Source organism: Mesoplodon mirus, assembly GCF_964341445.2.
Source record: "Mesoplodon mirus genome assembly, chromosome: 6".
NCBI classification, from domain to species: Eukaryota; Metazoa; Chordata; class Mammalia; order Artiodactyla; family Ziphiidae; genus Mesoplodon; species Mesoplodon mirus.
Window position 1 is genome coordinate 121,268,339 of NC_138982.1, and position 25,562 is coordinate 121,293,900.

General features: G+C 40.0%; 1 protein-coding gene across 3 annotated transcripts in view; it reads left to right on the forward strand.

The window, feature by feature from the left end:
* CXADR (CXADR cell adhesion molecule) overlaps nt 1–21,056 on the forward strand; it is a gene marked incomplete at its 3' end in the record, with an annotated part of 59,644 nt that extends 38,588 nt beyond the window's left edge. The window contains exons 3-8 of one of the 3 annotated variants that reach the window (XM_082626091.1): nt 5,190–5,394; nt 12,127–12,282; nt 13,238–13,360; nt 14,176–14,314; nt 16,821–17,004; nt 20,700–21,056. In XM_082626091.1, coding sequence (XP_082482217.1) covers nt 5,190–5,394; nt 12,127–12,282; nt 13,238–13,360; nt 14,176–14,314; nt 16,821–17,004; nt 20,700–20,711 — 819 coding nt within the window. Of the gene's footprint in view, nt 1–5,189; nt 5,395–12,126; nt 12,283–13,237; nt 13,361–14,175; nt 14,315–16,820; nt 17,009–20,699 lie in introns of those variants that run through there. The other 2 variants (XM_082626092.1, XM_082626093.1) reach the window with 2 other exon arrangements.
* Between the last annotated feature and the right edge of the window lie 4,506 nt (nt 21,057–25,562).

Genomic DNA, 25,562 nt, shown 5'->3' on the forward strand with positions numbered 1-25,562 from the left:
TATAAGGGTCAAGTCTAACAGTGTAATGAAGGTATGTATTATTACAGTCTGCTTTCCATATTTTTGCAAGTTAAATATCCTATACATTGAATTCCTTAAAAAACAAAACAGCAGTTGGCCCTTCATATCTGTGGGTTCCCCATCTGTGGATTCAACCATTCATGGATTGAAAATATTTGGGAACAAAAATTCCAGAAAGTTCCAGAAAGCAAAACTTGAATTTCCCACATGCCAGCAACAATTTACATACCATTTACATTGTATTAGGTATTGTAGGTAATGTAGAGATGAGTTAAAGTATATGGGAGGGTGCATATACTTTAAGTCATCTCATAAGTATGCTATCTTGTATGAGGGGCCTGAGCATCTGCGGATTTTGGCATCTGAGGAGGGGAGGGGGAAAGGGAGGAGGTCCTGGACCACCCCCATCCCCACCCCCACTGGGGGTATGGAGGGATGTCTGTATTATTATTTTTTTATTTTAATTTTTTTTATAATTAAGATCTAGTTTCTTTTTTTTTTAATTTATTCATTTAAATTTATTTATTTTTGGCTGCATTGGGTCTTTGTTGCTGTGCACGGGCTTTCTCTAGTTGCAGAGAGCGGGGGCTACTCTTCGTTGTGGCGTGCGGGCTTCTCATTGCGGTGGCTTCTCTTGTTGTGGAGCGCAGGCTCCAGGCACGCGGGCTTCAGTAGTGGTGGTTCGCGGGCTCTAGAGCTCAGGCTCAGCAGTTGTGGTGCACGGGGTTAGTTGCTCCGCAGCATGTGGGATCTTCCCGGACCAGGGCTCGAACCCGCGTTCCCTGCATTGGCAGGCGGATTCTTAACCACTGCGCCACCAGGGAAACCCCGGGATGACTGTATTATTATAGAATTTTTTCTAATTACAAATTAATAAGAGCGTAATGTAGAAAACTTGGAAAGCCAAAAGTAGCACAAAGGAGAAAAATTGCCCAATAACCTTGGTATTTAACCAGGTTTCTTTGCCTGACTTGCAGCAAGACAAATGCTGAAAGACAAGAGCTGAGATGCCAAAGTTTACAGCTGAGAAAGAGTTATTTACAAGGCAGCCAAGTGAGGAGACAGAACAAATCTCAGATCTGTCTCCCTGAAGGCAAGGGACTTGACATATTTATGAGATAAAGAAGCAGGGTGGGGGCTTTCCCTGGTGGCGCAGTGGTTGAGGGTCCGCCTGCCGTGGCAGGGGACACGGGTTCGTGCCCCGGTCCGGGAAGATCCCACATGCCGCGGAGCGGCTGGGCCCGTGAGCCATGGCGCTGAGCCTGCGCATCTGGAGCCTGTGCTCCGCAATGGGAGAGGCGACAACGGTGAGAGGCCCGCGTACCGCAAAAAAAAAAAAAGAAGCAGGGTGGTCTTACTCATGGGGAAAGGTGTTTGGAGTTAGGAAAAGGTGAAGTCATCAGTGTTCTGTGCAGATTTATCTTAGTTACATGCTTTTTCTTGAGATTCATCTTCAGAAATGGAGGCACTTAGCATGATTGAGGGTGGAGTTTTCAGCCCTCTGACGTCAAAAGGCCATTCAGTGGACACCTGCCCAGACTCAGTTTTAGGGTCGGTGGTCCCAGCCAACCTTAGCCAGCTTGAACTGCACAGAAGCCAACTCCCAGTTCCTGGAAAACAACTTAAGCCCCCCCATCACTATGTGACCCATACATCAGCATTGTCTATAAAGGTGGTTAAGGAGTTAAAAAATAATTAAGGCGAGCTGGGTCAGAGAAGGTAGGGTACAAGTGGAGGGGTTTTGAACAAGCTGTGCTCTTCTTATGTGCTGTTCTCTAAGACAAGCTCAGGAATTCCTGTTAGTCACCAGTTTCTGTTAACCCTCTGCGGCATGATTTCAGCCTCATCTCCAGATACACATATCACGCTTTGCCTTTTAATGGTACCAGAATATTCCACTAATTTAGAGTGCTTCATATTAGCTTCGCCTGATATATTTAATTTTAAAAAATCAGTGTTGATAAATTATATTAAGCCAGGGAGAGAAAAAGAAGTTCACATATTTGGAGGAATATTATATATAATATATTTGGAAGGGAAATGTTTACTTATGGTCCATGTTAAAGAAGGGGTTATCCAGCCGTTTAATGGCTGAATCAGTGCAGTTAGGTAATTAACTATTTTTGGCAAATACAAGCAGTCTGTCTATGATGTATTTGTGAAGAAAAAAATTAAGGTGCTTTCCCAAGTTGTAAATGTCTAGGGCCACCCCCCCCAAGGGTATATCTCTGCCCTGATTCTGGTACTAGAACTTCCTTCTCTCCCCCTAAGCAAAATAAATTGAGCCTGACTCATCCTGTATACTCAGCCCAGATACTCTGTCCCCTCTCATCTTGCTCTTCATCCCGTCTCTCTCTCTCTTTTTTTTTTTTTTTGCCGTACGCGGGCCTCTCACTGTTGTGGCCTCTCCCGTTGCGGAGCACAGGCTCCGGACGCTCAGGCTCAGTGGCCATGGCTCACGGTCCCAGCCGCTCCGCGGCATGTGGGATCCTCCCGGACCGGGGCACGAACTCGTGTCCCCCGCATCGGCAGGCAGACTCTCAACCACTGCACCACCAGGGAAGCCCCATCCCCTCTCCCCTTTCCATGGCAGTGCCAGCACCCTGAGCGCAGGCTTCTACCTGAGGTCCTACACACCCCGGACTCCCTTGCCAGTGCAGTGCCCATCCCCCTTTAGAGTCCAGGACTCTGGTTCCGTGGTTAAGATGCATGAATGGAGAGCACAGGTCATAAATGCTTCTGGCTTAAGACTCACGGGTGAAGCCCTGTGACCAGGTACGACTCGAGACCAAGAAGTCCAGCGTGCCCTATAGCCTTGTGTTTCTATTCATGTAAGGAGACAAGGACTTCTGTGCTGAGTGGGAGGCCCAGGCTTGCTGCCTACAGGACTTGTGAGACAAGTGTGAAACTAGGAACTGGGTTGAAGTGTCCATTTCTGGGCAATTTTGGCAAATGTGGCAAAGCCTAGCCTCTAACCTAAAACACAGTAAAGGAAGACCAAAAGAAAGAAGGGCTAGGGAGAGATTGATGCAGAAGAGGATGCTTACATAGAATTTCAGCTACATTATAATGCTCGCTAAATCCTTATTTTAATATTTTTAAGCTAGCAGGCAGTGCGGTGGGGGACTGGGCTGGAGAAATTTCCATCCCCATTCCCTGTGTGATCTCTTTAGTCAGCAAACAGTTACCATGTACTGTGCACTTACTGTGTGCTGGGCAGTGTTTTAGGTACTTTAATTATATATACTTATTTAAGCCTTAAAACAGCATCCCGGAATGAAGATGATTATACATGTGAGGAGGAGGTAAATGAGGCCCAGGGATTTGAAGGAACATGCCCAGGGTCACGCAGCTGGCAACAGACACAGCTGGGGCTCTGAACCCCAGTCTCTCTGACCTTGCCCTGCCCGCCACCCCCCAGCCCGCACTTGATTATCCTCTGCACTAACGTGTACTAGCTCCTCTGTCTCCTCATGTGTAAAATAGGAACAAGTACACCTGCCTCAGGGTTGTGGTAAGAATCCTCTGAAATACTGTATGCATTAGCATTTCGTAAGCCTGTAAGTCATAAAGAAATGTTTATATAGTCAGTCAGTATACAGTGCCGGGCCAAATGGATCTGGTTTGCATCTCAGCTGTGTGACTTTGGGAGAATAGGTCTGTGACAGCCCCTGCTTTCCTCAGGTTAAAGGTTAAATGTGGATAGTGTCTCCATCGCTGCTGGGTTGTAAAGAGGAATCAAAATTGCCTGGTAAATGTTACTTCCCGGTTTCTTAACTACTGTTTATAAGACTGTTTTCATGGGAAAACATTAAGTTAGTTTACAAAAATGACTGACAGTGGAGACACATTTTATTTGTCAGGCCCTCCTTGAAAGACTCCTGAAGTGTGTGTGTAGCAGAATGAGGGACTGAACTTTGTGGCTCAGGAGAGCCCACTGTTTAATATAGAGGAAGAGACACTGTCTCATTTGAGGAGTTTTCAGTGTTGCTGTTGTCAAGTGGGTGTGGAGAGAAGATGGAACAAACAAAGTGATGGCTTGTTTTACAGAGTAAGTCAGCTGTGGACCCTTCGACTGTGTCTTTTATTTACTTAGCAAACCGGTATTGAGTGTGTCTGCAATGCAGACACTTTATACAAGCAAAAGATCTTTAGTGAATTGGGGGTGGGGTCAGCATGGTAGGGGAGGTGATAATAGAAGAACCCAAGTCTGTGCCCTGAAGAAATTCCTACAGATGGCCCTGATTCTGATCTTATTTTTCATAATAAACATCTCAGATAAAAAATTATTTGCAGGATGTAGACTGTAGTTGTCTTTTCTGATTATTATTTGACTTTGGTACCACTGCTCTTTGGCTCTTTGGTCTCAGATGGCCAGAATGAAGGATTTTATTAGCGAATGAAAAATTATAAAGTGTGTTCAATTAATTTTAGTGATAGTTAGAGATGACTATTATAAGTTCTCTTCCAAGTCAAGTTTAGCAGAATTTATTTTCCCTCTAAATCTAGCCTTTAGTTATTTCCATCAAAGCCTATAACAGTGGTTCAGAAAACTTAGTGGAATTAGGAAAGGTCTTTGCTCTTCATCACAGATTAATTGGAAGGTCCTGTGTAACCTGGCTGGGCACACACATCTTAACAGGTTTATTTTATTATTTTATCTATTAGGGTCTGGAACCTTCGAGTGCCTCCAACTTAGTATATTAAGACAAAAAATGTTGTCTTTTTTTGTCTGTAAGTTCCATGGGTAAATTATCATAAGCCCTTTTTGGGCAGTAGTGGTGGTTTGTACCTGATTTTATACAGTTGATTGGCATACTGCATCCTCTGAGGCAGCTGAAAATAGAGTGTTTCAGAATTCACAAATCCATGCTCTTGTGGAGTCTCACCGAATGGCTCTCTGATAGAGGGCTACATTACTTAATCATGTGGCAGTCTTGGTTTCCCCATCTACACTGACAGTGTGTGACCATACTTTGGGATCATATTGTGGTTTCTTTCCGTTTTCTTAACCCGTGATTTGAATAATTGTAGATTCCTCATGATACCATGTTCTTATTCTTTTTGTGGATCCTACATTACCATGGTGTATCCAGAGCTCCTTTAATGAGACAGAGAGTTTACTTGCTTGTTTGTTTTTTCCTTGTCTTATCTTGACTTTCTTTTAGATTATTTTATATTCCGGAGACAAAATTTATGACGACTACTATCAAGATCTCAAGGGACGAGTACATTTTACAAGTACTGATCTCAAATCTGGTGATGCATCAATAAATGTAACAAATTTACAGTTGTCAGATATTGGCACATACCAGTGCAAAGTGAAAAAAGCTCCCGGTGTTGGAAATAAGAAGATTCAGCTGACAGTTCTTGGTAAGTTATTTGTAATAATGTTACTTATTAACAGGGTGAGTGGTTACAGTACTATAGTAGCAGCATTTAAGTGAGACAAAGCTTAGGTTTTTAGAATAATAATTTTAATACTTGACATAATTCTAATGTCCTCTAATAGCATAAAACATAAAGCTACCTTTTTTTTGGTGGGGGTAGGAAAAATAAGCGACCAACTTCTTTGTGAAGTTCATGAAAGCATTTGAAAGTAAACGAAGGAGTTTTGTGATATGGGAGAAGAACCCTGAAGCAGGAGTTAGGGGATCCAGGCTTTTCCCATAGTTCTCAGGTTTGCCCTGAGAATTAAATAGAACCTCTTCATTTCCTGGGCCTCAGCCTACATTTTCGAAACATAAAAATAATTATCATTAAATCTCTTTGCAGTCTTATTCAGCTCAAAATTGTGATGTGTGCCTTAAGCTTTTTCGAACTGCATTTCCCAAAGAATAAATGAGGTTTCTATGATGAATAATTGGAGTATTTAGAACAGAGGAGATGGAACATGGTAGCTGGAATATTGAATTGGTATAAGGCCTTTAGACCTTAGATAGTCCTTTAACCTCCATGAGCATCAATGTTTTTCATCCTTAAAGTGAGGAGATTAGACAGGTGGCCACTAAGATGCAGCTCTCCAGGACAGTTAAGAAGGAGATATGTATAAACTGCTTTATAAACAGTCAAAGCCGGCAGAGTTTGTTATCCTCCTCTAGGTTCTGTGGTCATGCACAAGCACTCTTTACCGCTGCAAACTGAGAAACTCTGAAAGGTACTGTTCATAAATATACTTCTAAAATCTTATCGTGGTAGGCTTTATCCAAAAGTACAATGGCTGCCATGTAGAAAATCTCAACTATCTAGCACTATTCAGTGACAGTAAATTCCCCTGTGACCTAAGGTGTCAGGTTTGGGGGACACTTGGGCACCCACTTTATGTAGGAAATACTGGTTGCTGGAATCACCTGCCATACCCCTGGAGATAACTAATCTGGACAACTCCCCCCACATCAACTTCTACCTTTCGTTCCTTTTGTTTTAGAAACTGAGCAGAGGGGTTAAGTGCGTTGGATTCCAGACTCATCCTGAGTAGCATTCTTTTCTAAAGAATGAATATCAGAGCAGGTAGAGATTAGGAATAAGAATGCGGATTTCTTTTCACCCCAATGGCAACTCCAGGGGTTGTCTTGGTTGGTAAGGCAGTCTTCTGGCAACATCACTGAGGGGGGCACACGAGGGGGACCTGGTAAAGGGCACTCCATGCTAAATGGAACTCATTCAGAATATGTCTGTGGTATGAAAGCAAGTGAACCTGAACAAGGATCCAGAAAAAGGAATACGGAAACATTGGAAATTCTAGCCTTTTGTGTTTACATTTAGCGAACATGGAGTTGCCTTTCTTTTTTATAAATATGAAAGCAGATAAAGTTGAATAATTTGTCTGAACTCTTAACCCAGGCATACCTGGAATTATAACCCTGAGTATATCTTCTTTAAGCACCGCTCTCCAGGAAGCGTTGAGTTAGGATATATATGAAAATTTAACTAGTTCATGCTGTACCAAGCAGACTATACATGTTTATCAGAATTATTTATTGTGAAATCCCTGTCTGATGGGGACAGGTACACTGGGAGGAATGCGATTGGCACATGTTCCCAGAAGAGGTGTGGACAGGCACTGTGTGTGTGTGAGTGTGTGTGTGTGAGAGGGAAAGAGAGATCCCTTAGGAACAGGCTCTGGCCGGGCACACTGAGGCAGGAGCCATGGCTGTCGGGCGGGAGGGATGGCCTTTTAAACCTCACACCCCTGGCATCTTATTCCTCAGCCTAGACCTGTGGGGAGCATTGACACAGGAACTCCTTTTGTTAGCTCCGTGGGGCATCACCGTGGCCAAGCAAACCCTGAAGTCAAATCAGGGAGGGAGAGAGGGATTAAAATGAGGGGTAGGGGAGAATGGGGGCAGTGGTTGCTGAAGGGAAGTGGGGATGACTAATCCTCTGACCTGGCGAGGCTGTCTCAGAGCCAGAGGAGAATTTCTTTATCTCTTCCGTGTTTCCAGGTGAGTCATGACCACTGTGGGAGAAAACATTAAAAGTTTCTCTTGAAAGTGAGAGCTGGACAGAAGCCTAATTTGCTCGCTTTTTTTCTGAAAATTCTGCTTAGACAATCTGGAGGAAAGATTAAATAAAGTGCCCTCTAGGGACCAGACTGAAATGGCAGTCCAGTGGAGCTCTTGCTTGGTTCACTGTCAGAGGCTCTGCCTGATACTTTGATTCGTTTGTGGGAAACCTGAAGATGCCACCATGGTGTTCACGGAGTAATGAAAGCTCGTTCGGTGAGCCATGGGCGCTGTGTGGACCGTTAGCTGCCTCGGTGTGAGGGGTGGTATGTTGCTATCCCTCGCTCCATTGCTGGGGCCCACTCTGCTCTTTCAGATACACCAGACGTATAAGTGGATGCAACTCAGGAAAGAAACTGGACAGGGGTGATGATAACAAAGGGAATCGACAGAGGGTTAATATGGTGGCCACACATTTCCAGCACCTTCCCTGAGAACTCTGAAAAAGCCTATTATTGAGACCTGTTGGTATAAATAGACTGGGTTGTTTTGTAGAGGAGAGCATACACAGTTAACTTTCCTTCATGTGTGTATATGGTGCGCTCAGACTGCACCCACATGACAAGAACACGTGGCAACAGCATGTGTGGGGACTCAGTCAACACTGGGATTTTTTTTTTCAACTTTTTATTCTGAAATAATTTTAGTTTTACAGAAAAGTTGCAAAAATACCAGAAAGTTCCTGAGAGTATACCCATAACCTAATTTTTCCTAATGTTAACATTTTATAAAATCATAGTACAACTACCAAAAGCAAGAGATTAATGTTGGGACAATAATATTAACTAAACTACAGGCCTAATTTGAATTTCACAGCTTCCTGTTAATGCCTTTTTGTGCTGGGGTCAAATCTAAGATCGCTGCTGCATTGACATCTGTAGTCTCCAGTTAATGTCGGGGGCACGTGATGTCCTGTCTTATTGTTAACCATGATCACTTGGTTTCAGTTTAATCTGATAGGTTTCTCCGCTATAAAATTACTACTTTTCCTCTGGGATTAAAAAATAATCCCATGTTGGTGGGAATGTAAATTGATACAACCACTATGGAGAACAGTATGGAGGTTCCTTAAAAAACTAAAAATAGAACCACCATACGACCCAGCAATCCCACTACTGGGCATATATATACCCTGAGAAAACCATAACTCAAAAAGAGTCATGTACCACAGGGTTCATTGCAGCTCTATTTACAGTATCCAGGACGTGGAAACAACCTAAGTGTCCATCAACAGATGAATGGATAAAGAAGATGTGGCACGTGTGTACAATGGAACATTACTCAACCATAAAAAGAAATGAAACTGAGTTATTTGTAGTGAGGTGGATGGACCTAGAGTCTGTCATACAGAGTGAAGTAAGTCAGAAAGAGAAAAACAAATACCGTATGCTAACACATATATATGGAATCTAAAAAAAAAAAGAAATGGTTCTGATGAACCTAGGGATAGGATAGGAATAAAGACGCAGACATAGAGAATGGACTTGAGGACACGGGGAGGGGGAAGGGTAAGCTAGGACGAAGTGAGAGAGTAACATGGACATATATACACTCCCAAATGTAAAATAGATAGCTAGTGGGAAGCAGCTGCCTAGCACAGGGAGATCAGCTCGGTGCTTTGTGTCCACCTAGAGGGGTGAGATAGGGAGGGTGGGAGGGAGACGCAAGAGGGAGGAGATATGGAGATATATGTATACATATAGCTGATTCACTTTGTTATACATCAGAAACTAACACAACATTGTAAAGCAATTATACTCCAATAAAGATGTTTAAAAAAAAAATCCCAGCGGGGGAGCCACTTTAAGACTATGCAAATATCTTGTTTCTCCTCAAACTTTTGCCCATTGATTTTTAGCATCTATGCATGGATTTTGCCAGGAGTCAAGGTATTTTGAGCTAAGCAAAAATATTCCTGTATGGGTGACGTGATGATCAAAGCATATTCTGTCCCAAATAGAGATTTAGAGTGTTTCCTATAGACTGAGGCAGTTAGCCACTAGCATGGAGGGATGATGATATAATACACAGATGGAGCACAGCATTGCTAAATTGGTGGGTCACTGACCGAATACAAGTTGACGGCCACGTACCCTTAACTGAGAAGGACTTTTTATTAGCTCTGCTAATGATCATGGTGGCACATGTTCTGAGGACAATAGCTAGATATCCTGGAGCCCCAGACCAAAGAAACCTTAGCGGGTAAGACTTTATTTTTGTTCCTTTTGTGGTTTCATCTTTCAATTCATCGAAGTGCCGTGGATTAGGAGTTCGTCTTCCCGGCTTTGTAATGGTGGGGCTGGCATGTAAAAGACTTGCACTTTCTCCACCCAGCGGAAAGCAGGCAGCTGGTCCTAAGCACCGCTCAGAACCAGTGCTGGTAAAAATCTCGTTCTGCTGTGCATAGAGTATGTTGAAATCTCAAACTCAGTGGGACCCTGATTTCCTGAGCAGCCACTTTAAACAGCTGCCTGTTATTGGATATGTTTGGGCAGGGGACATTTTTCAGTAGAAAAGGAGAAGGGTTAGGGTTAGAACGCTGTATTACCAATAGAAGTTTGATGTCCAAAGCATTGCTTCAGTATCTCCCTTACTGCTAGTTTGTGTAATAAAGGATTTATTTATTGGTAGTTTGAAGAAATGGAGAACAAGGCTCATTTTGTTGAAGACTCGGAGGATGAAATAATGCGCAAAACTGATTCAAAAGTCCAGTTGATGTAATGTCCAGGGCAACTGACCAATCTGAAAAAGAAAGAGATTTGCTTAGGAAAGTCAACAACGCAGTTAAATGCATCTGTTGATCCTTACTAAAAAGTAGAAGTAGTAACAAAGGGGAGGAATCCAATTACATTTAAGAATTACCAGGACATGTGTGAAGTGAGATCATGATTGACCACCTTAGGTGAAGATGCCCCACTGCGTATGACAGACCCTGTCAGCCAGATCTGGAAAACAGTTTGGCACTTTCTTATAAAGTTAAACATTTACTTACCTGGTATGAAAAGGGAAAACATATACCAGTATTTACAAGCAGTGTTGTTCAAACTGTTCACGTAGTACCAAACTGTAAATCCCATTCACATTTATTCTTAGTAGTGAAAGAATAAAAGCCCACCCAGGACTTGAAAGAATGAAAATCAGAAAAACAGAAGAAAAGCAGTCCTGCCATGTATCAGACTGGGAGGAGAGATGCAAATAGAGGCAGGTACAGGGTTTATGGGGAATGTTGCTCTCCCAAGGTCGTGGGACGCTGAGAAACTATAGCCCACTGCTGTCCCCTCATTGCTGCCCCCAGACCCACTTTGCACTGCTCATCCTTTACTGGGGGCACTCAGGTTGCTAAATGACCCTCGTCTCCAGTTTAATCCCTGCTTCTCCTAACCCTGCCTCAGAAATGGCATCCGATTCAGAACTGATCTCTGCCTCTAGAAGACTCTTCTCAGAACCTTCAGAATCCCTCTCTCCCTTGTCCCAGCTCCTCACAGCAGTCTGATTTCCACAGACCTCACACCTGCTCCTGGCCAGTTTAGCTAATTAGGCTTTAACAGTAGCCCCAAGACAGGAAACAGTGTGCATCAATACCTGAATGAACAAGCAATGGGATACAACTCGGTAGTAAGAAAGAATGGACCACTGATCTATATACAACAACATTGGTCAATTGGATCAGTCTTAAAAAGCCTTACGATGAATAAAAGAAACAAAAGCGCATACTGTATTTTTCCATTTATAGGACTCATGAAGCAGCAGAACTAATCTATAGCAATAGAAATCTTGGATCAGTGGCTGTCTGGGACCCGGATTGCACAGTGAGATCAACTGCAGTGAGCTTGAGGGAAATTGCTCGGGAGAGGATTGGAGTGGTGCTAGTGTTGAAAGTGATCAGCTCACATGATTAAAATGTGTTAATTTTATTGTATGCGTATTCTGCCTTAATGCAGCTCAGCAAGAGAGTCTGAACTGCCAGGGTGTTAACCTAGTGTTGAGGTGGGTTTCACATAATGGAGTCAGACCTGGAATATAACCTCAGATCTGCCTTTTTATAACACTGCTCTCTGGGTGGTTTTGGATTGCTGTAAATGTGGAAAATAACTGGTCCTTCCTGTACTAAGGGAATTGTCCCTCTTATCGGCATAATTTATCGTCAACCCCCTGATTGTTGGGTTAACAGCACACAGAGAGGAATGTGACAGTGCACATACTCCCAGAGGGCTACATGTCAAGCTCCAAGTAGAATAGGTTAGGAATGGGGGGTGGGGGGGAAGAAGCTTCCTTGGGTCTGAAGTAGCCCAGCCTGCATCATCCTTGCTTTTTTCACATGTGCCCCATGGGATGGAGGGGCACAGAGCCGCACCTGAGATGCTGCCTGGCCTTGTGCAGTGGCTGCTTGCCTGAGCTCATTCTTGCCTGTTTTGTGCTGGATCAGGCTGAGTAAACTGGCGTTGGCAACCTATCGTAGCCTTTCAGTCTTGTCCACTCTGGACCCAGGACCCCCTGCTGTCGAGTTAGTGGTTGTGCGACATGCTGTGTGTTTAAGTAATCATTAGAAACATACATTCCGTTCTCTTGTATAAAGTTATAACTTATTTTCTTTTCTCAGTTAAGCCTTCAGGTACAAGATGTTACATTGATGGATCAGAAGAAATTGGAAGTGACTTTAAACTAAAATGTGAACCAAAAGAAGGTTCACTCCCATTACGATATGAATGGCAAAAATTGTCCAACTCACAGAAACTGCCCACCTCATGGTTACCAGGTACTGCTGATGATGCACTTTGAGTCGTGTGCCATTGATTTGGACTTAAGTCTAGTAGGGTTTGTGCATGTAAATGTATATTTTTAAATCCCCATATACCTTCCCTTTTCTAGACAGAGCAATCAGGATTCTGTGGGAATTAGTCAGTGTTTTTATAATGACAGCTTGGTGTCATGTAGTGTAAGTGAAGAGATATTTTTATAATGATCACCATTTAGGATATTATAATTGGTTTCTTTGTTGTGTGTTTATTAATTGTTGGTAATATTGATGGAAACTGTTCATTATCATAAATTAGTGGTTAAGTTACAGCAAGAGTTGGATGTTGAGTGTTTTGCCTGGATTCATGTTGAAGATATGGTTATTTAACCATGGCATGTCTGTTAAAACAACAAAACAACAGCTATGACTAACCAAAAAGATTCAAATTGTTTAAATCTGATTACTCATCTGTATGTTATAATTAACCTGTTATTCAAACTGGTTACCATGCTCCACCCTCCTCCCTCCCACCCCACCCTGCTCTTAAGCAGGATCTCTCTCCACCTCTGTTTTTCAAACTAAGAGGCTGAACAATACGACCCCCTCTAACTTTCTTTTATGTTTCTTCTGTCTGGGGGGATGAAATATATTTTGTAAATCTTCCTGCTGCACCTAAGAGCCTTTGTGGCACAGAATGTTTTTTATAGTCAACGTGGCTCTGCTTCAGCAGAGACTCCCTGTGCCTGGCTGAAGGGGTCATGATTACCTTGGCTCTGACATAAATGAACTAGAGGCATAGTCGTTTGCATCCCGGAGACATGCACGTGTCTTGCCAAGTTTTTTCTGTATGTAGCTTCAGTTTGTCTCACTTCTACCTGGATTGTCAACCAAGTAGAGTTTGCCTTTACTAAAAACTCAGCAGTATGTTACTATAAGAATGGGTTTTGCTCCCTTACCCCCTTTCTTCTCATAGAAATGACTTCACCTGTTATATCTGTAAAAAATGCCACTACCGAATACTCTGGGACATACAGTTGTACAGTCAAAAACAGAGTGGGCTCTGATCAATGCCTGCTACGCCTGGATGTTGTTCCTCGTAAGTTATCTTCTTTCTGCTGTGATAGTGTTATCTTTATACAGCCTCCTTTGGTTCCATCAGTGAGTGTGGGTATTAAGGGCAAGGGGATGCTAACTTGGAGCAAAGCACTCTGTGGCTTGGTTGCTAGCTTTTCTAAGTCATGGAAAGAAAAAAAGTACTACATTTTATTAATAAAACCTTCTTCATCATTATTATTATTGTTATTATTATTATTATTATTATTTTTTTTTTTTGCGGTACGCGGGCCCCTAACTGTAGTGGTCTCTCCCCTTGCGGAGCACAGGCTCTGGACGCGCAGGCTCAGCGGCCATGGCTCACGGGCCTAGCCGCTCCACGGCTCGTGGGATCTTCCCAGACCGGGGCACGAACCCGTGTGCCCTGCATTGGCAGGCAGACTCTCAACCACTACACCACCAGGGAAGCCCAGGCCTTCTTCATTACTGTAGTGACATTAAAGAGGCAAGAGTTGTCAAATTGACTCTTGTACCGTATTTAGCCAATGTCAGTGAGGACAGGCTTTTTAGAACATTCTTATATGCCAACCAAGATAGCTGTGAATATTAAAATCTTTTATAGTGGTTTTATTCTTTTTATCCTTGAAATAGCTTACACAGTTCAGAAGAAAGTTCTTTTAGTGGATTTTCCCCTAGACCAGAAAAATCTAACTAATTTGTCTCTTAACGTTAATATATGCGATGAAATCAATGTCATTGTGTATCCTTACCTTCAAAATGACTAGATGGAAGTTTTTTTGTTTGTTTGTTTTGCTTTTTTAAAATATTAATTATTTTCTTATTAACACTTTATTCAAGCTTCAAATAGAGCTGGGACAATTGCAGGAGCTGTTATAGGAATTTTGCTTGCACTAGTGCTCATTGGTCTTATCGTCTTTTGCTGTCGTAAAAAGCGCAGAGAAGAAAAATACGAAAAGGAAGTTCATCATGATATCAGGTAATTAAGTGACACAGGAGTTGACTGATATATACTCAATTTATTATGTCACTAAAGCATTAATTCTCTTAACCATCTGGAGCATTTGCCCCTATAAGAATTGGATGAAAGCTATCGCTCTTCCCTTCAACACATTTGAAAGCTTTTACTTATTTCAAGTGTGTGGAGCCAACCAACCTACATTGTGCCCTCCTCCCCCGTTTTGGGCTCTACGTTAAGAAGCATTGCAAAATGCTTTTCTCAAGATGTCTCCCTTCTCCCAATAAAGTATAGGCATGAAACAGCAAAGGAAACCATAAACAAGATGAAAAGACAACGCTCAGTATGGGAGAAAATATTTGCAAATGAAGCAACTGACAAAAGATTAATCTCCAAAATATACAAACAGCTCATGCAGCTCGATATCAAAAAAACAACCCAATCCAGAAATAGGCGGAAGACCTAAATAGACATTTCTCCAAAGAAGACATACAGATTGTCCACAAACACATGAAAAGATGCTCAACATCACTAATTATTAGAGAAATGCAAATCAAAACCACAATGAGGTATCACCTCACACCGGTCAGAATGGCCATCATCAAAAAGAGAGTGTGGAGAAAAGGGAACCCTCTTGCACTGCTGGTGGGAATGTAAATTGATACAGCCACTATGGAGAACGGTATGGAGGTTCCTTAAAAAAACTAAAAATAGAACTACCATACCACCCAGCAATCCCACGACTGGGCATATACGCTGAGAAAACCGTAATTCAAAGAGAGTCATGTACCAAAATATTCATTGCAGCTCTCTTTACAATAGCCAGGACATGGAAGCAACCTAAGTGTCCATCAACAGATGAATGGATAAAGAAGATGTGGCACATGTGTACAAAGGAATATTAGCCATAAAAAGAAATGAAATTGAATTGTTTGTAGTGAGGTGGATGGACCTAGAGTCTGTCAAACAGAGTGAAGTAAGTCAGAAAGAGAAAAACAAATACTGTATGCTAACACATATATGTGGTACAACAACAACAAAAAAAACGGTTCTGATGAACCTAGGGGCAGGACAGGAATAAAGACGCAGACGTAGAGAATGGACTTGAGGGCACGGAGGGGGAAGGGTAAGCTGAGAGGAAGTGAGAGAGTAGCATGGGCATATATACACTACCAAATACAAGATAACTAGTAGGAAGCAGCTGCATGGCACAGGGAGATCAGCTGAAAGCTTTGTGACGACCTAGAGGGGTGGGACAGGGAGGGTGGAAGGGAGGCTCAAGAGGGAGGGAATATGGGGATATATGTATACATATAGCTGATTCCCTTTGTTGTACAGCAGAAACTAACATAACATTGTAAAGCAATTATACTCCAATAAAGATGTAAAAGAAAAAAAAGTACAGGCATAAAGTTTTCAAAAAATGGAGATGTTGGGTTTCCCTGGTGGCGCAGTGGTTGAGAGTCCACCTGCCGATGCAGGGGACACGGGTTTGTGCCCCAGTCCGGGAGGATCAAAACCCCAAACCTTAACCTCTCCATTTTTTTTTTTTTTTTTTTTTTTTTTTTGCGGTACACGGGCTTCTCACTGTTGTGGCTTCTCCCGTTGCGGAGCACAGGCTCCGGACGCGCAGGCTCAGCGGCCGTGGATCACGGGCCCAGCCGCTCCGCGGCATGTGGCATCCTCCCGGACCGGGACACAAACCCGTGTGTCCCCTGCATCGGCAGGTGGACTCTCAAGCACTGCGCCGCCAGGGAAGCCCTGGGTTTTTTTTTTTTTTTTTTAAAGATCTGATTGTATCAAGTGACATAGGTAGTTAATAGAACTATGGGTAATGTGATTTTATTTTATTTTTAAAATATTCTAAACCAGTAGATCTTAACTAGAAGTGCACATTGGATTATAGAACTTGTAAAAATAATAACATATGACCAAAGTAACACCCAGAAAATTGACATTTGGTGGGTCTGGGCACTTTTATTTTTTAAATGCACAGAAGTAACTCAGATATATATTCTATGTCAGTGCTTAGTGTGAAAATTCTTATGCCTAATTCTCAGTTTTTGCAAACTTCAATCTGCTAAGTTTTCAGCTAAAGTCTTAGATGAGTAACTTTGATAATAAAAAGGATATTTTGTCTTTTTTTTTTTTTGGTAGAAATATCTGCAGGTGTTAGTGCTTTATTGACTATAGAGTGTTACGTGACTGTAACCAGGTTATCTTGATCAGTGATACTAGAATATGAAAATATTTGAAGTTTGTTCTTTGTAAGACAGCATTATAGAATCTCACATTTTTGTAAAAATATTTCATTGTGTGTGAAGATAGAAACTGTAAATGATAAATTTGGGACAGATACACAGTTCATGACATTATGCCTTATTGTGCTTGTGTTTTGTGTGTCACACACGATTTTATGTACTTAATGCTTAATTAGAGGCTCTTCCCTACCCATGATTCATAGCGTACGTATTGTAGGTTTTTAGAAATTTGTTCTTTGAACGTGTATTGGGATCTTTATTTCTAGGGAAGACGTGCCTCCTCCGAAGAGCCGTACATCCACTGCCAGAAGCTACCTTGGCAGCAATCACTCATCCCTGGGATCCATGTCCCCTTCCAACATGGAAGGGTATTCCAAGACTCAGTATAACCAAGTGCCAAGCGAAGACTTCGAGCGCGATCCTCAGAGTGCGACACTCCCAACTGCTAAGGTAGCTGCCCCTAATCTCAGTAGGATGGGAGCGGTGCCCGTGATGATTCCAGCACAGAGCAAGGACGGGTCCATAGTATAGAGCCTCTGTACCCTTCATCTGTGCTCTCCTCTTGAGATGTGAGCACCTGTTTTAATTTTTGCTACCAGCCTCAAAACAATATATATATATATATATAAATTAACCAAAAACTGTAAGAATAATACTTCACAAAAAGTTTTATTTGGTTATATTGAAATAGTAAAGGCATTAAAGTTCTAAGGACAAATTCACCATCTAAATAGTATTTCCTTTAAGAGCTTGACTTTATACATTTCTGACTATCAATACTTAAGTCAGCTGTGGCACTTTGAATATGAAATCATAGGTGAAGAAATAAATTGGTGAACTTACATGCATACCAAGTTGATACTTGAATCATCTGAAAGTGGTACTTTATTATTTGTTATTTTTATATTGCTTTTTTCAATTAATTTATGACCCCCACCCCCTGCCAAAATTGGTAAAGAAAGATTCATGGCAAAAATACTTACGTAGATTTATGTTTGTTCTTGTTTTTGCTTCTTTGAAAACTCTAAATGTGTTTGACGAGTCTCTAATAACTAGAAAACACTGCTAGAAGTCACTAGTTCTGAGTTAATTCATAAACCTTGTATATGAAATGACTTAAGTATTTAACTGCTAGATTGCTGTGGGCAGCAGGGACATAGTAAGCTCTTTCGTATGCTAAAATAAAAGAGCATTTATCTGATCCATTTAGAAAATTTGTTGTCAGCTACATATAGCGATGACACTAGTGGTGCAGTTGTGAGGATGACTTTTGTTGATTAATGTTCCAATGCCCTGAGGCCTGTGGTGGTCTTCAGAACAGTGACCTGCTATCAAGGAAGTGTAGTATTTTGCAATTCCCAAGTAAATGCTGGTCCTCCACTTTAGGTGATATTTTTCTAAAAAGAAAAAAATTATAACTCATTTATTATTTGACAATTACAGATTGTAATTCCATAATTATTGGTTCTAAATTTAAATTTTTTTTCCTGGTTCGGTGTTTTGTTTTTGTTTTTGTGATGGTGTTGTACATTATATGTTCTAGAAAGGTAATCTTAACTTACCGTCTTGAATGCAGTTCCTGGAGGATATTTTCTTCATAGACTTAGAATGATGAAATATACTTTAAACTAGTAAGTGTCCTCTATCAGTTCTGTGTTTCAAACTTGGGAGGATGTACAGTTGCTATTGTATGGCCAGCATGTCTTGTGTAGTTGCAGAAAATCAAGCTGAGCTTTGAAAAGTTTGTCTGAGCTTTGTGGAAGTGACTTAATCTTTAAAAAAAAAAAAAAGAAAAAAAGAAAAAAATGAGAGAAATGAAAGGAAAAGGAATACTCCTACCTGCCAAATGTGTTAAGTACTGTTTTAGTAGATGAAAGTGAATTTATTGTACTTTCCTTAAGATTGTGAGGGAGTGTGGATTGAGTAGAATGAGCCACCAGTTTCTTTATAGTAATATGGTCTGCAGTAAATTATTTCACTAGCTCTGAAACCTTTTCCCTAGATTTTAGTAGGGAGTTGGTTTCTGTTCATCTCTTTGGGTGCTGTGGTGGTAAATGCTACATTATAAATTAATGTTGGCATGAATTTATGATTAGGCAGAGTATTGTATACACTTTTTAACGGTAAATTGAAGCTGAATGTGTAATGGATTCGTGTATAGTTTTACATATTTGGAAGCATTTTAAAAATAGGTTTTTAACATTACATAATATTGCTTTTACTCTTGTGTTAACGTTTTCATCTGTGCCTTTTGGGTAATTTAGTTTTTATTATGAATTTCTGGTGCCTATGAACTAGCTATCACCTGAAAGGTGCTTAGAGGTGAAGGTACTGTTCCTAAAAATGCATCACTGTGATACCTTTCTATCCTCATACTTTCAGTCTTGCCTCTTTTCTGATCTTTTTGGATGCAAGTTAACTGATTGTGTTACTCATAAAGTTTTTTAAATTTCAACATCCCCTATACTCTTTTGACTGTGTTTCTGATTTTATAATAACTATTTTTGAATACCAGGCCTCTGGTCTGTTTCATATGAATAAAATTTATAAGATATTGTAAAAATAAATAGCAGAGCACAGACATTACTAATAAAAATTTTGGTCCTCTCTAGTCCCAGTTTTCATATAATGAAAATTATGCTATCAAGCTAAGTAGAAATTACTACAAAGGTGGACATATGTAAGGCTTTCCTTTCCTTAGACTTCATAGTTAGTCTAGGATTTGGTTATAAGTAAATATGAATCTCTTCCAGAAATGCTTCCTTCCAGTTCAGGGCCATTACCAGCTACAGCCTGAGAAACAAGCTTGGAAGAAAAACTACTGTTGTGACCTGAAGAGACCTACTGGGTGTGGTTGAGTTTAGAGGACAGAACTCAGTTTTAGGTTTATGTCTCCAGCTACCCATTGTAAATTTCAGTGAATCCAAAAGTCAAATAGTACTGATAACTTCCTAAATAATTCTCAGTGGTAGTTTCTGGTGAACTAGAGATCAAGTATTTGTTCTAGAATTACTATTGGTAATCATCAAGCAAGTCAACAAAAAATTGTTATTCAGGCATTTCCACTAGAAGCCAAACATCAGTCAAGGATGGCACTGAACCTTCAAAGCAAAACTCTTCCATTCTACTTCATACCTAAGAGACTTGACACCATCTTTCTGAGTTATGCAGGATAATTTCAAAAGAAATATCATAGAGGATGTAATTCTGTGCTTTGAATATGTAGATTACAGGTTTCTTTTTCTTATGTCAACGTTACTAATACTTCCCTGTTAGAAGGCCAGAAACAAAAACCTTATTGATAAACGGGCCAAATAACTTTCTTTAAATTTGGGCTATCTGCCAGGAAGTTGTTGCAATGGAAACACAGACTGTGTCTTAGGGGGAGGTTAATTCAAGAAACACAATTAGATTATTGGTATGAATTAATACCTGGTTTTTATTAAAAAGATAATTTTTAGGATTGAGTTCTGGAAATTTGGAGCAAGTGAAGGGGCAAATAAACATTTTGATTAAATATGAAAAAAACTCATTGCATGAAGTTGGATGTCAAATTCTGTAATGTATGGCTTCTTAACTATTCTGTCTTTCTGTGTGCGTGCAGCATGTAAATCTGAAGTTATATGAATGTTTAAAGTTTTTTTTCTAATCTTGTTTCATCTCCACAGTGTTTAGGGCTTTCGGATGCCTTATTGCAGTGTGAACAGCAAAAGTCCTTATTTTTTGTGGTTACTGCTTTGATGTGTCATGTAAGGAGTAGTTTGTAGAAAATGTTAGCATAACTAACTTTTTAGTGGCTTGTGACATTATATATTATATATATGTATATATATATCTTTATAATATTCCTGTGTTTAGTAGTATAATGCTCTGGGCAAGTTTTAATATTTCAAATGCCTTTGGATATTCTTGCAATAAAGGCAACGTGTTCTGTAGTTAGATTTTTTTTACTCATTTGACACTAAAATGGTCTATAACTGAGCACAAATTCTACCTAATAGAAGCAGGAAAGAATAATAAATAAATTGGTGAATTGTGGTTCTGTTTATCTTATGGATGGTAACACCAGCAAATATTTGCTGCATTTGGCTTCTCACTGTTCATTAAAATCCAGTTTTACAAAATACACTATTTTGTAATTTCAGAGTGTGGTGTGAATATCATCAGTTGGATTTGGTTTTGACCCTGAACACTAAAAGCTCCAAAGAACTCTGTTTTCTACTAACTTAATGACACAAGTGTTAAGAGAACCACAATTCACTGATTGACTGATTTTCATCCCTAACTGTGAATTTCTGTGACAAATACTCTTATACTACTGAGAAGTAATATTTTGACACTTCACATATGCAAGTAGAGAACTGATAGTGTCAGTTTCAAAAATGATTTTTTGTATTTCAAGTTTCTGGCTTAAATATCCAATGGTGCAGATTTTGAAATTTGTAAGAACAAAATTTGGTTTAAAGAAAAGCCAAAAACTTGCTCTGGTTTTGTGACCTTGTGTACCTTTAAAAAAAAAATAAAATCAAGAAAGCAGTTTTCTGCCTCATGGTGTGGTTTCATTGTACCTTTTATAAAAAAAGGTCTACTTTATAAAGCTTCATTATACTCTTACTCCCTGCTTTTCTGAGCCAGGGTTTCCTTTACCCCTCTCCTTTGCATCTTTTATTAAACAAAATAAATATCAGAACAGTAACATCAATGAAAACATATCAAACATATTTATAGAAATTTCTCCAGTCCTGTGCATCTATATGACACTAAATAACATAATGTATTTGGGGTTGAAACCTCCAAAGTTCTGTTATCATGTCACAATTTACAGTGTAAATTCAAGAGTTTTTCAGATGAATTAAAAATGTGCGTACATAAATGTATTAAATACACACACATCTAGTTATATTTTAAAGCTATTTTCATTGACTCTAAGTGTTGATTTCAGAAAAAAAACAGGATGGGGTTAGCAGTGCTTTTGTAAGAAGGTATTTTGAGAAATATTTTGTTTATACTACAGTTTCTCAACCTTGGCACTTTTAACATTTTGGGATGGATGATTCTTGGTTGTGGGAGACATCCTGTGCATTGCAGGATGTTTAGTAGCATTGCTGTCCTTTACCTACTAGGTGCCAGTAGCTCTTGCCCTCCTTCCCCCAGATGTGACAACCAAAAATGTCTCCAGTGTTGCCAAATAGCCACTGGGGTGCGGGGCAAAACTGCCCCTAGTTGAGAACCAGTGGTTTATACTAATGTGAAGTTTTCTACTCGGAGGTTAAAAGAAGAGCATAGGCTTTGGAGTCAGACATATCTGAATACCACTTATTACTAGATGCTTTACTTAGCTTCAGTTTCCTGGTGCTTAAAATGGGGATAAAAATACCTACATCACAGGGGATGTTGGAGGATTTTAAAGAGATAGAATTGATATAATGAAAATTCTTTGCACTTGTCCCTGTTTGCTGGGATGCTGATAGTGGTACACAGATTTTCAAAGAATCAAGATTACAGTAAAATATGCTAACAAACTACTAAGTATAATTTAATGCCCTTAATTTAGATCATATTTTAATCATGAAGTTCTAAAGGCCAGATCATATTTCTGGTTAATTAAGTACCAAATGGCAAAAATGTTGAAATTGAGTCAAAATTGAATATAAAACAATCTGTTGTTAAATATTGATAAAAAATGGTTTTAAGTCTATGTCATAAACAAATGTAGTTTCTAAATGCAGTAAAGGCAGCTGAAAAGATCAGAAAACCAGTGCTAGGAATTCAACTCAGTATTTCTTGGTGATATTTCTTCAGTATAAATCAAATGGGATTTGTTGTTTTGTTACTTAAATGATGTTTCTAAATTTTGTAACTATTTATAGGGGAAAAAATTGTCCTAAGGTAACTGCAGAAAAAGTAGAATTTCTGAAGTTAATGAAGAACTGAGAAATAAATTTCAGTCTAGTTAATCAAGGGCTTGATCGGTATGCTTCTCGTTTCACTGCTGAGCTAGGAAATTCTAACTCTAATGGAGAACGAGAGAGGTGGGAGGAGATACAGGAAATTACAGAGGGAAAACCTGATGTCAGCCCTCAACAAAGTGCTAGAAGCCGACGTGATCTTGTCTTTCCCCAAGTCATTCATTGTCCACAGTCCTAGTGGATTAGTTGTTTTAAAATGTAAATCTGATCATATTAAAAACCAGATCATCTTAAACTGACACAGAAGGTCTCTGATGACCATTCTATTTCTCTGTGGTTTATTTTATTTATTTATTTTTTTCTTTTTGCGGTACGCGGGCCTCTCACTGCTGTGGCCTCCCCCATTGCGGAGCACAGGCTCCGGACGCGCAGGCCCAGCGGCCATGGCTCACGGGCCCAGCCGCTCCGCGGCATATGGGATCCTCCCAGACCGGGGCACGAACCCGTATCCCCTGCATCGGCAGGCGGACTCTCAACCACTGCGCCACCAGGGAGGCCCTGTGGTTTATTTTTTACACACCTCTAGGTGCACCTTTGTGATAGCCATACTCCATAGCTAAGGGGCTGTGGTCTCATACCTTTGTGAACATGCAATTTCCTCAGCCAGAGAGGAACCCATCCTTGTTTACCTGCCCAGTGCCCTGCAAGTGTCAGTCCAAACTGTCTCCTTGGAATCATTTTTCCTATTTTCACCCCTGCCCCTCACTCAAGTTAAATTAGGGGTGCATCTGGGCCCTCTACATTGCCAGTATGGGTCTTTATGGCACAAAACCCTTTTTGCATTCTAATTATTTAACATTCTTAATAGACCTCCTTGATGAGTTTGAAGCTGGTTCATTCACCTTTATCCCCAGTTCCTAACTCTGACTTGCATATTGCTCAGTAAATGCTGAATGAATTTTTAGGAGGGAAGTTATGGGCATCAGGAGCAAGTGTGCATTTATCACGTGTGTGTCATGTGTTCTGCAAGATAACGGGCCTGGTTTCTTCCAAGAACGCAGTATCAATAGAAAAAGGGTGAATGTGTACGGGTGGTAAGGGAAAATTCTGCACAGGGCTTAAAAAGTTAACTTGCACAAATAAAGACTGGGTGACCTGACTCAATAGGACCCAACACAGAAAGAAACCTAATTATTATGCAAACCTAGAGAAGTGGAGAAGCATTGGAGAAATAAGCTTCTAAAATCCTCCTCAGAGATTCTGAGTGGGTTTGGGGTAAGATCAGTGGCTGTTTCTCTCCCAGGTTATTTCAATAATCATTTAAACTTGGGAACCTCTGAATTGTTTAGGAAACCCTGTGTAGATGACTGGTGTCCATGCTAAGTCACTAGTAGGTGGAATGTTTTTTCTTGGACCTCACAAACTTTCAGAAATATTTGAGTACACCTTTTTAGTGAGGCCAAAAAACTTACATGCTTAGATATCATTGCCTAATTTGAATATAGTGATATTTCAGAATTTTTAGGGAGACCTACTTAGATAGATAAAACACCATATCTTGGAAGATTTTAATTTTTAAAAAATGACATAATGTCAGTTGTTTTCAAGTCTTTTAAAATGATTAGTCTCCTGAAGAGACTAGTCATTTATAACTAATTCTGTGTATAATTGTATTAGTTTGCTAGGGCTACCATAACAAAGTACCACAAATTGGGTGGTTTAAAAAACAAATTTACTGTCTCACAGTTCTGGAGGCTGAAGGTCTGAGATCAAGGTGATGGTAGGGTTGGTTCCTTTTTTTTTTTTTTTTAATTGAAGTATAGTCAGTTGATTTACAATATTAGTTTCAGGTGTACAACATAGTGATTCAATATTTTTATAGATTATACTCCATTTAAAGTTGTTATAAAACAATGGCTATATTTCCCTGTGCTGTGCAATATATACTCGTAGCTTATTTTGTACATAGTAGTTGGTACGTCTCAATCCCATACCCCTATCTTCCTGCTGTCTCTCTCTCCACTGGTAACCACAAGTTTGCTTTCTGTATTTGTGAGTCTGTTTTTGTTTTGCATATACATTCATTTGTATTATTTTTTGATTCCACATATAAGTGATATCATACTGACTTACCAAGCATAATATTCTCTAGGTCCATTCACTTTGCTGCAAATGGCAGAATTTCATTCTTTTTTATGGATGAGCAGTATTCCATTATATGTGTGTGTGTGTGTGTGTGTGTGTGTTATATAGATGCTATATATATATATATATATATATATATATATATATATGTATGTATATCACATCTTAATCCAATCATCTGTTGATGGGCACTTGGGTTGCTTCCATGTCTTGGCTATTGTAATAGTGCTGCTATGAACATTGGGGTACATTTATCTTTTCAAATTAATGTTTTCATTTTTTCTGGCTGTATACCCAGGAGTGGAATTGCTGGATCATATGGTAATCCTATTTTTAGTTTTCTGAAGAACCTCCATACTGTTCTCCATAGTAGCTGCATCAATTTACACTCCCACCAACAGTGCAAGAGGGTTCCCTCTTCTCCACATCCTCCCCAACATTAATTTGTAGACTTTTCAATGATAGCCTTTCTGACAGGTGTGAAGAGATACTGTGGTTTTGCTTTGCATTTCTGATGATTGGTGATGACCATTTTTTCATGCGCACTTTTGGCCATTCATATGTCTTTGGAAAAGTGCCTATTCAGGTTTTCTGCCTATTTTTTAATCAGGTTGTTTGTCTTTTTGATATCGAGTTGTATGAACTATTTATATATTTTGGATATTAACCCCTATTCGTCTTACTGTTTGCAAGTGTTTCTCCCATTTAGTAGGATGTCTTTTCGTTTTGTCAGTGGTTTTCTTTGCTGTGCAAAAGCTTTTAAGTTTAATTAGGTCCCATTTGTTTATTTTTATTTTTGCTTTCTTTGCCTTAGGAGATAGATCCAACAAAATACTGCTACAATTTGTGTCAAAGAGTGTTCTGCCTATGTTTTTGTTTAGGAATTTAATGGTTTCTGGTCTTATAGGTCTTATTAGGTCTCTAATCCATTTTTAGTTTAGTTTTGTATATGGT